At 43.4% G+C, this 13054-nt stretch overlaps 1 protein-coding gene across 1 annotated transcript in view; it reads right to left on the bottom strand.

Annotated features, from left to right (window-relative positions):
* Slc35d2 (solute carrier family 35 member D2) overlaps nt 1-13054 on the bottom strand; it is a 49478-nt gene that overhangs the window by 20105 nt on the left and 16319 nt on the right. The window contains exons 4-8 of the mRNA XM_048800333.1: nt 10948-11015; nt 8102-8173; nt 7287-7355; nt 2428-2530; nt 1162-1254 (exon numbers count right to left, since the gene is read on the bottom strand). Coding sequence (XP_048656290.1) covers nt 1162-1254; nt 2428-2530; nt 7287-7355; nt 8102-8173; nt 10948-11015 — 405 coding nt within the window. The remainder of the gene's footprint in view (nt 1-1161; nt 1255-2427; nt 2531-7286; nt 7356-8101; nt 8174-10947; nt 11016-13054) is intronic.

The raw sequence follows: 13054 nt of genomic DNA, 5'->3' as shown, positions 1-13054 counted from the left end.
ATATATATATACATACATATATATATATATATACATATATATATATATATACATATATATATATATACATATATATATATATATATCATAATCACATGCAGCCTGAAGGTAATTTTATGCAATATTTTTAGTATGCCTACATTTTTACTGTGACCCATCACAAACGATTCAGGTGTGGAATTTTCCATTTGTGGTGACGCAATTGGCACTCAGGAAGCTTTACGTTTGGGAGTAGACAGAAATATTGGGCCTAATTGACCATCTTATCTGTCTTTCATGAACAAGCAGTGGCTAAGTTAAGCAGGACAAATTCAGAAAGAACAATGCCTTTTCAACAGTCAAAGGTAGACCCTGGAATGTTTAGATGTACAAATGGTACGATGTCTGGGGTTTCTTTTAAAATACTGCAGAAGCGGGAAGAGGTGAGGCTGGATGGGAACAGATAAAATCAGCACAGCGAAATGCCAAGAAGCTGGGGACTGAGAGACGACAGTTCATGGAATTATTCTCCCTACTTTGCAAATGTTTCAAAATGTCTATAATAAAAACAACAAAGAAACCCATTTTTAAACTATCAAAATTTCTTTCCCAAGAAAGTAGTTGTCCCAGGGTCCCCACATCAACAAAGAAGGACAGTGGGACTCAGACTCAGATTTTGATTGTTGTTTTCCAAAAACTTGCAAGTCCTGAGTTCCTGTCAACAAGATCCTGCTGCCTCTGTGTGTCTAAGGGTGTTAAATACCAGGCACATCAAACACCTTTTTCTTTTTTAATGTGGTGCTGAGGATCGAACCCAGTGCCTTCCACTGAGCTACAACCACAGCCCTCAAACAGCTTTTGATTTTCTTTTTGAAATGGAGTCTCATTCTGTTTCCCAGGCTGGTCTTGAACTATTCTTCCCACCTCAGCCTCCAGAGTATCTGGGACCAGGGTTCATGACACCATGCCCAGCTCCCAGACATAACATTTTATGTACCTTCCTGGTAATCCTATATATGGATCTGAGGTGTGTGTGTGTGTGTGTGTGTGTGTGTGTGTGTGATCCTATATACTATATATAAGATATACAGGTATGCATTTTATTTCAGTGAGTACCAAATGTTAAATATTGAAATTTTAAGATGGCTAAGGAAAGTTGTATTGACCATTTTATCCACTTACCTGCTGAAGGTCTCCGGTGGAGACACTAATAATAAGAGTTGGAATGATCATGAAGCAGGCATTATAGAAAAGCACCCCATATTTCCCTAGTTCCTACAAAAACAAAGAAAACCCCACTGAATTTTAGAATACAAGCATTAAATTTCCTGGAGCTATTTATACAACTATGAATCTACACAACGTTAGAACATGTATTCCTCACCGACTCTTTACTGGAATATTTTTTACAAATTCCCAACAGAAAATGCTTCATTTCAATCGTATTTTGGTTTTAGAATAAATATTTATTTTACACCAAAAACTACAGACAAAATGGATGAAATGAAAAGCCGGCCAAGTTTCCACCCCCTTGGACATTCTGACTATGTGAGCTTTTCTTTCTGTTTTAAAGAAATCTGGAACACAGTAAAGGAGATAAAAACTGTTAACATAAACAACTCCTTTAAAACATCTGCCGTCTGCACTGAAGAAGAGCCCTGATGTATTCACTTCCACAGAAGAGGCCACACCACCTCTCCACCAAACAAGGCTGACCTATTGTGGTTTTTCAAAAGACAACAAACATGTTTTTGTAAAACTGCCACCAATAAAAGAAACAAATGGCCATACAGATTTAAAAAAAAAAAAAAAAAAAAAAAAGGCCTGATAGGGAGAACTCCCGCCTTCTACACAAAGAACCAGGAACAAAGAGCCATATGGCCGGCTCATCCTCCACAGCTTCCTGGAACAGCTGGGGCCTCCACTGAGGCAGACCCAGGCCAGAGAGCTCCCGGCCGGCCCCTGGGGATCAGAGGAGGCAGGTGCTGCTGGAGGACCCACCAGGGATCCTTTCCAGGCTACTCGTGTCATGGGTGAGGAAACCGAGGTTGGAGAAGCTGAGGTTCAAAGTCACCATGGCCAGGGAGAGCCGGGGTCTGTCCGGCCGGCAGACTCCACACTCTCCAAACAAGTGTCCCGCCCCGGACTTTGCCGTGGTCACTGATGACCATGCTGACAGAGCCATGATGTGCTCTGCTGTTGTCGGTACATTGGGACTGTGTCTCTCACACAGTGACAACTTCTCCCCTCCTATCTAATTTTCACCCCAAATTTTCCAAGACTAAGAGTAACAAGAACATACACAAATAATTAGGATGAAATGAGTGATTGATCAATCGTATTACATAAATTAAATTATGTGCCAACTGTAGAAATCCATTTCCATTTTTCGCATCATCTTGGGGGCAGATGGTAAAGCCTAAAGCCACAGGAGGGAAGACCCGGTACCTTTGGGTCCATTTTCTGCTTGGTATAGACTCCATTCGCTGCTGTGAAGATATCATTTAGGAATACAATGACGTAGCCTTCCAGGTTAAAAGCAAGGTCAGACCTGGTAGGAGAACGAAAGACAAGGGGGGTTATTCAGGAACTCCTCCTCCCTTGGCCTCAAAGCCTGCCTGCTTTTCCTTATCAAATCCACATCCAACGCCAGTAACAACCTAGCAACACTTATACGGCATATTTTGCCTTCTCTGCTGGAGAATGGTTAATTTTGCCTCCAGACAAAAAGAAAACCAGCCAATCAGGTGGCTTTTACTTAATTACACAGAGCTTATGACCCAAGGACTGTACCAATCCCCCTGCCAAGCCCTGTCTTTTGCTATCTGGAAGTCAGCATGATAACTGGGGAGCCCTGACTCTTCTAAGGGGAGACCCACCAATGCCTTTGCTTATTGCTGTGAACAAGGCCATCCCCAGGGTGCAGCCCTTGTGGGACAGCAGGGGAGTGACTGGGTAAGAGGGCCATATGAGGACGTGATACCTCCATCTGCTGCCGAACAGTGCCCTGTCCATCTAAAGGGCAAGGCAGACACCCCCAAGGTCTATAAAACTCTTCCCAAGCCATCCTATTCCTGTGGTTTTGAAACAATCTTTTAAAAAAAAAATAATGCCAATATAAAAATGTTTGGGGGATATGACATAGGTGTTAGAGAACAGTAATTGATATATGATGGGATTCACACACTTGCACTTCATCCTTGTAGACAATAACAGACCCATGTCAGAACTCACAACTATCAACTTCCAGGGAAGATAAACTTTCCCCTCTACCCTGTTAGGTTCAGTACCTGGGGGGCCTGTGAATGAATTAATGTGTGAATGTGTGAATTAACATATGTATGTATGGACGAATGGATGAATGCATTGACAGGATTTCACTAAGTTGACCTGCTAGCCTCCCACTCCTAGCCTCAAGCAATCCTCCTGCCTCAGTCTCCTAGAGGTGTGGCCACCACAGCCAGCTGGGTCTGACTAACTGACAAAAGACAGATGAACAGGAAAAAAGGAACACAAACCTTATTCGTATTTTACATGAACAGGAGTTCACAGAAAAGTAAAACCCAAAGAAACAGCTTGACAGGGGGACTCACATGACATTTTAACAAAGGATAGAGGGTTGGACATCAAGGGACAAATAAATTGTGGGAAGTGACTAGGAAATATGCAAGGGGAATAACGGAGGAGAAAGGTTGTTGGGGTTTAACGGTGTGGATTCATCTCGGTGCTGCCTGGGCTCTCTCTTCAGTGAGAAGAGCTGCCCTCCTCCTCTCTCCGGTGCAGAAGGGGCCACCTCCACAAAGGCATTTATGCCTGACTCTGAGGCCTCCGTTGATTCTCAGTTGCCTTTAGCTCAAAATAACCTTTATCCCAAGGTGGCATATTGTGTGGTGGCGTATTTGGACACCCCCCCCCCCGCAACGCAACGTCGAAATAAGATCATCTCCAACCAAAGGGAACACAACAGAGAGGCCAAAACTGCATCAAAATCTGCATGCCAATTAAATCATATTTTTGCTTGAGACTTCCACTGGTATTATCACCTACAAATATCTTTGTGAGAATGCAAATCGCTTTCAGGTTATTATCATACATCAGAATTCTCCAGTTCCATCACAATAAGGGGATTTTCCTCAAAGTAAGGGTCTTTAACATGGCTTGCCCACTCACGCTTAACTCATGGAGAAGCGTCTGCGCTCCGCAACACAGCAGAGTTGTGCTAAAACAAACGGAGGCTGGGGTGCAGCTCAATGGTGGAGCACCTGCTTAGTGCGCATGCGTCCCCGGGGTCCATCCCCAGCACTGCACAAAGGAACTAACCTGACTTTGGCTTGAGGACGGCTCCAAAGGGGAGTCCTCACATGATGCACCACAACCTAGCTTAGCACCTAGACTAACTGACGGAAAGCCTAACTTTGACAACACACAGCTGAGTCTCAGCCCATCACCAGGCTTGAGTCAGTTGCAGGCAGTCAACTCTTGAGACTGTGCTCGGATAAGGCGAAGGCTCAGTCCAGCTGCCTCTGTGCCTCACTTCCATTTTCCGCCCATAAGGCTGCCTGGTGCACTGCTGGACGGAGCTCTCTGAGTCTAAGCTGGTTTTCTGAGAGTCATAGAATTTCCAGACTGTTCCTTTGCTCCGATACACTCTGTTAAATTTGTCTAAAGTGTTTCTTTTAACAGCTGAATAAAAAGGAAAAGTCAGGAGTCTAGAGGCATGGAGAGAAGAGGCCTGGAGAGGCTGAAGGAAATTCCCAGAGTCCTCAGCCTCCACATGTTAGGGAGCCAGGCGTTCCCAACAGCCATGTTCCCACTCCCGGCAGGGTGACCTGGTCTCTGGTGTCTTACTCATCAGTCATTTAGGCCAGTACTAAGTGCACAGAAGTGTGTGAGTGATTTACTTGCTATATAATCAGAGCAGATTCATGTTGTCATTTAGAGTCATCTGAAGATGATTCTACTTCAATTTTTTTCTGGCCGTGTGACTTGCTTTGAAAAAAAAAAAAAAACGTAGGGGGAGGAAGTAGCACTTAGAACTTCTGGACAAAAGCTTGTGAGCCAGTGCACAATTCCCCACATGCTCTTTTCCTGCCTAGAGGACTGAGGAAGTCCCCTCCAAAGCAGGGATTCTTCGGGCCAGGTCCCTGAGCTACAGGAGCACAGCCCTCCCACAAGCACTGACTGCAGCTGGTTTTCATGCAGTCTACCCAGAAGACACGTGGTGAGTTAAACCAGCGAGACGTGGGGGCTTTTTGTTTTAGCAGCATTAACCAGCTCATCCAACTAAGCTGGATCCACAGTCACTGCATTGGGATAAACTAACTTCAGTGAGAGGACCAAAGGCTGGGGTCACAGCTGGCCTGCAGCTCAGCACGGTGAATGTCCCCACCAAGAGGGGATCCCTTCTGTGTTGTAAACCATTTTATGTAAAAGTCTTCAACTGGCTCCAAGTCAATGGTTTTCAAAGTAAACCTGAGGAACCCAGAAGAGAGGGTGACCCGGTGGCCCTGCAGAGAAGGCTGCTTCCACAGAGCCCCCTTCCCAGGGCCCTTCACTCACACGATGTCATTTGAACAAAGTCTCCATGGTGAGACAGGCTCTGAGAGCTGCTGCTTATTGTCTTCGGTGGCCCTAACGCAACGGGCATGCAGCAGAGCCCAAAACCAGGGCACTGGCCTGCCAGGCCCAACCTCAGCCCATAGCTGGGACCGGGGAAGCAGAAGGTACAAAGGAAAACACAAATAATAAACCTCAGTCTTCACAGTAACGACCATAACTAACCCTCGTATTGCTGCTAATAATACCTGTCACCAGCTAGCCTACTGTGTCTTCTCACCCATTTCTTGTGCTTATTGTCTACCTGTACAACTGGACTGGAAGCTTCTTGAAGGCAAGGATTCTTGTCTACTTAACTGTTGAATTCCCAACACTTAGAAGGGTGCCTGGTGTACAGAACATGCTCAATACGTTTGTGTTGAACTTGGCCATGAACTTGGTCAAAGTTCTGTGTGAATTATGTCACTAAATTCTCACTATGACCTCACGAGGTGGATGTTATTCTAACCTCCGTTTTACAGAAGTAACTGAAGCAAGAGGCGGTTTCAGAGCCTTCTATCAATGCAGGAAGAGAGTGAGGAGACTCGGTCCCAGGCCTCCTGGCTCTGCAGCCCACTCCCTTGTTCAACATGCAATGAATGATCTGGAGCCCTTGGGTCTAAAGGAGTTTGCAAAATGCGTTTAATTAAAATTCTTTCAACCTTTTCTTTCCTTCATTCAAGTAGGTACATTTTCTATTATCACCTTTACTTTGCACATGAGGAAACTGATGCCCAGAGAAATGAAAAACAGCTTAGAACCCAGGAAATTTAACTGCAGGCATACATCAGGCACCATACTATAAAAGACAGGAAGCCAGGCACACACCTGTAATTCCAGTGACTCGGGAGGCTGAGGCAGGAGGATTGTGAGTTCAAAGCCAGCCTCAGCAAAAGCAAGGTGCTAAGCAACTCAGTGAGACCCTGTCTCTAAATAAAATACAAAATAGGGCTGGGGAGGGGGTTCAGTGGTCAGGTGCTCCTGAGTTCAATCCCCAGTGCCCACGCCCCCCTCCAAAAAAGACAGGAATCTGAATATTCTATATACTTGCAAATGCAAATTTAGACTCCTCATTCCTGCTTTTGCATATTAACAATTAATGTAACCATTGGCTTGTGTCCCAAACATACAACATGTTTAATGACAGCATTCTACCCCTGGGGTCGTCATACTCCAACAGTGTTGGCCCACAGCCCAAAACACTTCATGACAGCTCTCTCCCTTAGATACCTCTAAGGATGATAAAACAACACTCAAGGGCTTCATAAGTCTGTTCTGGGATTTTTCTGATGCTGGAAATTGAATCCAGGGCCTCATGCAGGCTAAGCACACGCTCGACCACTGAGCTACACCGCCGCCCCCAACCCAAATCTGTCATTTTTCATCAAATACCTAAGAATGGTGCAAGTAAAATTTTTCAATTGAAGACATTTGGTAATAAAAGTAAGTAGTTCACTACTTTTCTGTGAAAGAGAAAATGGCTGTGCTAATGCTAATGTCCGGCGAAGCTTGCCATATTTATTCTCAGAAATATTCTGGCCACTGAGGGAGCCCGTCGGACACTCACAGGAACACTCACAGGACGGCATGGGGATCCCACTGACCTCAACAGCTTTGCCTCCGAGCTCGTCAATTCAACTGCAGCCAGGTGGAAAATGAAAAACTGAGGAGGGGCTGGGCCTATTGTCAGAGGCACAAAGAAAGACTCTTACCCAGCTGCTATGAAAGCCCCCAGGATGATGGCAAAGACACTGGCCACGATGCCCAACGAGTACTGTTTCCTGTGGAAAATGAATAAGCAGGAGAGGAGGGGGCGGGGTGAATGTGGACTCTATTTTTAAAACAAACTGAACCGAGGTATTAGCCGATTTACCCCCCAAATCTGACAACGCTTCATGTAGAAAAAGTTCTAAAGTGTTTATGATTCAGACCAAAATTATTTCTTAATCCGTTTTCTTAATTTAATTATAAACTGGTATCTCTGGTCACAAGGGAGTGGCTGGGACAAAATAGGGGCGAGCCTGCTGCTAGGTCCGGTTTGCAGGGACGTGGATGGAGCATTCGAAGGTCAAGATAAAATTCAATATTAAGGCTTAACACACTGAATCATCCACTAAATTTCATTCAGATAACCTTCACAACAAAATTAAAAATTGCCCTTTTGAATGCCGGCCTGAATATCCTCATGAGAAACTTTTATACCAATGTTATAAAAATTAATTTATTCTGATGTTCTATCACAGTCACTGCATCAGAACTGGTTTCCCTGATATCCTCCCCCCGTCCTCCATGGACCACCTTCCCTCTCTATTCCCTCTGCCTCCCCGGACATCTAACTGTTTGAGGGTGACCGATTTTTCCTTTATAATTTTCTACCATGAACATGGTGTTATTTGTCTAATGTAAAATGAAAGACTTAAGCCAGCCACTTGGAAAGAGGACTGGATGGCTAGAATCTGCCGGGTAAAAATACTGCAGGGGACAGGGAACACAGGGGAGGAGCGGAGGAAAAACAGAAGTCACTCACCCGAGGACGATGGTCTCCAGGAGCAGGGTGAGCGGAATGGTGAACTTCCTGAGCACCGTGAACATGGGCAGGCTGTTGGGAAGAGGGGCAGGCAGGCGTCAGACTCCCAGGGCTGGTTCTCCTTGTTGCTTTAAACAGGTTTTCAACTTTTAATTAAGCCCATTCATTTTTCAACTTAAATATATCAACCTGAATTCTCTTGTCGACCTTTAATAAATCATGCTAAGTAATAAAAGCAAACAGATGAAAGAATTTCATGCCCCTTTCACATGCAGACTCAACACTGGCTTCCTTTTCCTTTTCCTTTGGAGAAACGGACAAGCAGATTCCAAAATTCACATGGAAGCTCAAGGGACCCCGGAAGTGGAACAGGAACAAGGCACCTTCCCATTTCAAAACTCACCACAGGCTTCGATGACCCAGCCATCAGCACTGCTTCCAAGGTCACTGGTTTACATATGTTATCAGTGAAACAGAATCAAGGGTCAAGAAACAAATCACTATAACTGTGGCCAACCAATTTTCAATACAGTGGAAATTGTACCAAGATAATACAACAGAAAGGGAAAGATCAGTGCTTTCAGCAAAGGTCTGAAAGGTTGGCTGGGACAAACACACACCCAGGTGCAAAAAAACAAAATCCGAGTCCTACCTCCCACTATACACTAAAAATTACTTCAAAATGTACCAAGGGCCTGAATATAGGAACTAAAACTATAAGACTCTTAGAAGAAAGCATAGCAAGTCTTTATGACCTCGGGTCAAGCAAAATCTTCTCAAATACAACATTAAAATCACAATCAACAAAAGAACACATCGATAAATTGGTAACAGAAAAAAGAAAAAAATAGATAAATTGGACCTCGTCAAAATCAAAAGCTTTCACAAATGGATGCTGAAATGACACAGATGTATATGCAGTGGAGGATTATTCAGTCTTCAGAAGGAATGAAATTCCGATATGTGCTACCACATGGATGAACCTTGGGAACGTCACTCTGTGTGAATAAGCCCACCAGAAAAGGACAGATATTGTGTGATCCCAGCGAAGGACAGCAAATTCAGAGACAGAAAGTAGAACAGAGATAACCAGGAGGTAGGGGATGAGGGAAAGAAGGAATTACAGTTTAATCAACAGAGTTTCATCGTGGGATGATGAAAACGTTCTGGGAACAGATCGCAGCTGCAACTGCACAACACTGTGAATATATTTAATGCGACTGATTTCTACCCTTAAAATGTAACTTTTGCAGCTCAGGAGGCTGAGGCAGGAGGATTGCGAGTTCAAAGCCAGCCTCAGCAACTTAGCAAGGCTCTAAGCAATTCAGTGAGACCCTGTCTGAAAATAAAAAATAAAAGAGGGCCGGGCATGGTGGCAATGCCTATAATCCCATCAGCTTGGGAGGCTGAGACAGGAGGATCATAAATTCAAAACCAGCCTCAGCAAATTAGTGAGGCCTAAGTAACTCAATGAGACCCCGTCTCTAAATAAAATACAAAAAAGGGCTGCAGATGTGGCCCAGTGGTTGAGTGGCCCTGAGTTCTATCCCTGGTAAGGAAGGAAGGAAGGAAGGAAGGAAGGAAGGAAGGAAGGAAGGAAGGAAGGAAGGGATCCTACAGAAAAGGATAAACTTTTGCAAATCATCAGCAACCAGAGACTGGAGCACAGGAAGCTAAGATGTGAGGCAATTAGGGCAAGGTGACTTCTCTGTCCCCAGAAAGAAGCACAAATCCCCAGAGACATTCACAGGGGCTGCTCCACCTGGGAGTGAAGGCAGCACCACCGGTGGCCTCCTCCGGCCTCCTCCCACCTTCCTCCCACCCTCCTGCACAAATGCCCCTCTGTTTCTGTCACCCTTTGCACAGACTTCTCTTCTCGTCCTTGGGTCTTCCTTCATGTGTGTTCAACGAGACTACACGTCACACCACATTTTCTGGTTGACAGATGGCTTTGTCTTTCCCAGCCCTCATTTTTACTTTTTTTTACAGTGCTTTTTTTGTTTTGTTTTTGTTTTGGTACCCAGGATTGAACCCAGGGGCACTTAACCACTGAGCCACATCTCCAACCCTTTCTTTTTTTTTTTTTTTTTTTTTTTTTTTATTTTGAACAGAGTCTCACTAAATTGCTTAGAGCCTTGCTAAATTGCTGAGGCTGGCTTTGAACTCACCATCCTCCTGCCTCAGCCTCCTGAGCTGCTGGGATTACAGGTGTGCACCACCATGCGAAGCTTTTACATTGGATTTCTTAGCAAAAGTAATCAAGGGATGCTGAAATCAATGAAGTGGCAATGTGAGAAGCAGACAGTGCACAACTGAATGTGTCTGTTGTTTATTCCCCGACCAAACCCGACAAAACGTTCCTGCTTTTATATGAAACCAAAAGTTATATTCAACCATATTCACATAAACAAATCTACCCTGATAAATCAGGGCTTCTTTAGCTTGATGTCTACAGAGCTCATGTTCTACACTGAAATGTAAATATATGAATATAAGCTTTTTAACATTCCCAAAGGGGCTGGGGTTGTGGCTCAAGTGGTAGCGTGCTCGCCTGGCATGCACGAGGCACTGGGTTCAATCCTCAGCACCACATAAAAATAAAATAAAGATACTGTGTCCACCTAAAAAAAAAATCTAAAAAGTAAATATTAAAAAAAAAAACATTCCCCAAAACATTGGCCAATTCAACTCAAAACTATAGCTTCCTTTCTTAAATTACTAAGTAGCATTGCCTTCTCTATGTGGCCCAAGGGAACCAGGGCTTCCTGCAAAATCAAACTTAGTTTTGCAACCACTGGAAGAAGATGGGTGAGTCAGCACCCCAACACCGGTCTCCCTCTCCGTACCTTAATTTACTTGTGCCTGATAATCCACTGAGGTGGTTTCCGACGTAGAGAAGAGGCAAAGGGAACAGCTTCAAATAAAATTAGAAAAAGACAGAAAGAAAATTTGGTTAGAAATCCAACAGATATCTTCCTCTGCATATAAAAATGGTAACAGTCATTTTGAGCAGCAGGCAAATCATGTGGGTTCCTCTGTCTGCTCAATAGTGGGTTTTCCAGAATCTAAAATATAGTCAGGGGTTTCTCAGTAGATAGGAGAGCAGTGACATCATTATCTGGGGTGGGCCAGGGGGCACAAGGTAAAGAAACTGAACCCTTGACCTTGCCCATTTTAACAGAATATTTACCTAAAGGATGTGAACAAGGAACTCTCTTGCAGAGAGACTGGACTGGTGAGTTGAAGATGGCTATCTGTACTTTGTGGTTAGCAAAGGCCAGAGATCAGGTGTGCCGATTCTATCTGTGCATATATTTACTCCTCTGGACCAAGGTAAAGCCTCCTGTCTCTTACTGAAAGGTCACCAGGTTAGTGACCCTTTCAAGGTGCATGCTGGCCACATTACTTTGTAGTTACTTTATCTGTTTTAAAGGTCTACAGTGATTAAACATCTACTAAGGTCAAACAGTGTAACCTTTGTATTTGAATTGGGTTCACCACACACTGAGCTCTTGAGCTATTTTCCGATTGTCAAGAGAAATACTATATCAAATATAATGGAGAAACCAACAGAATGTAAGATCTAGTCTTGTACCCGGAAAAGAAAGTATCCTTTCATAAGATCCTATGATAACTCAGCACTTATTAACTGATCTAATAGTCCACAGCTATCAAGGTGAGGCCAACATTGCTTTTTCTGCTAATAGGACTTTAAGCACGCCACTCAGATAAGATATACTTTGAAAGATTTTGCAATACTGCCATCTACCAAAAATAGTTATAAAATTTTATGAGCAGATTTGACCAAGAAAGAGAATATAAGGAAGATGGGATCATGGATCTAGAAAGTTCCCCTTTACTAGTTAAAATTCTGGCTAACAGCCTATAAATTACTCAACAAGAACAAAGCTGGCAGTATCACAATCTAGAGGATCTGGGTATCAAACAGGACCCGTGAATCTCATTTCCATTTATCATTCAAAATAAAAACAATACTGACTTCTAGGTTCTGGTAACAGTAAGTTAGATTATTTATGCTGAGAACAATTTTTTTAAAATGTTAGATTAAATAATTTAAAATCTTCATAAAAGAGCTGGAAAGACAGAGAGGAACCCCTTGGCCAAAGATAAAAGGAAAAACAGAACCCAGAGACACAAGGTCAGCCAGAGGGCGGCAGAATTCTATCTCCACTGCTGAGCCATGCTGGAATTCTTCCCCTTTCAAAACCAAAGGTGAAATTTAGACTTCTCCAGATGTTAAAAGAATTACAACAAATCTAGTTTTGTAGCTCTTAATTGGCTTTATTTCAATTTTAGAATTGGGAAGCCATCTAGACCAAAGACGATTCAGAATGCCGGGCCCCACCGTGGCGCAGGCCCCATGTGGAAGATGGAAGTGAGGCCCAGCGACGGGCCAGTTGGTTACAGTTCAACTGGTTACAGCTCCCAGCTGTCCTGTTTGGATGCTCTGAACCTTTGGCCACTTGTAATTGGTTGAGACTCAGCTCCTTATTACAAGAGAGGTTACAGTCCACTTACACACCAAGTTAGTTTATAGGTCATTATGGACAAAGAAATCTTTAGGCCAAACTTAAAATATATACAGAAGCAGCTTCAGGCCAAACTTAACCCATTTAACACAGACCAAAGAAAACCATGGTCATCCACCGGAGCAGATCATCACTAACGTAAATTCTACAGGAAGCACTCGATCAGTAAGAAAAAGCAAAGTGTGAGATGCACAAAGAATAGAAAAGGAAGCAGTAAATATATGGGTAGATATAAATAGATATTTATTTTTTTAAAAAGAGGAGATAAAAATATATTGCAAACTCCAAGGTAACTACACTAAAAGAGCAGGAACAGAAAAGTTCCACCCACTTCATATTATTAAACACTTTTATTCACCAGGAAGATTTACCAATTTAAACTTTTAAGCATCTAGTGATATAG

This window comes from Marmota marmota, unplaced genomic scaffold, assembly GCF_001458135.2.
Source record: "Marmota marmota marmota unplaced genomic scaffold, marMar, whole genome shotgun sequence".
Taxonomy (NCBI): Eukaryota; Metazoa; Chordata; class Mammalia; order Rodentia; family Sciuridae; genus Marmota; species Marmota marmota.
This window is presented reverse-complemented; position numbering and strand designations above follow the sequence as displayed.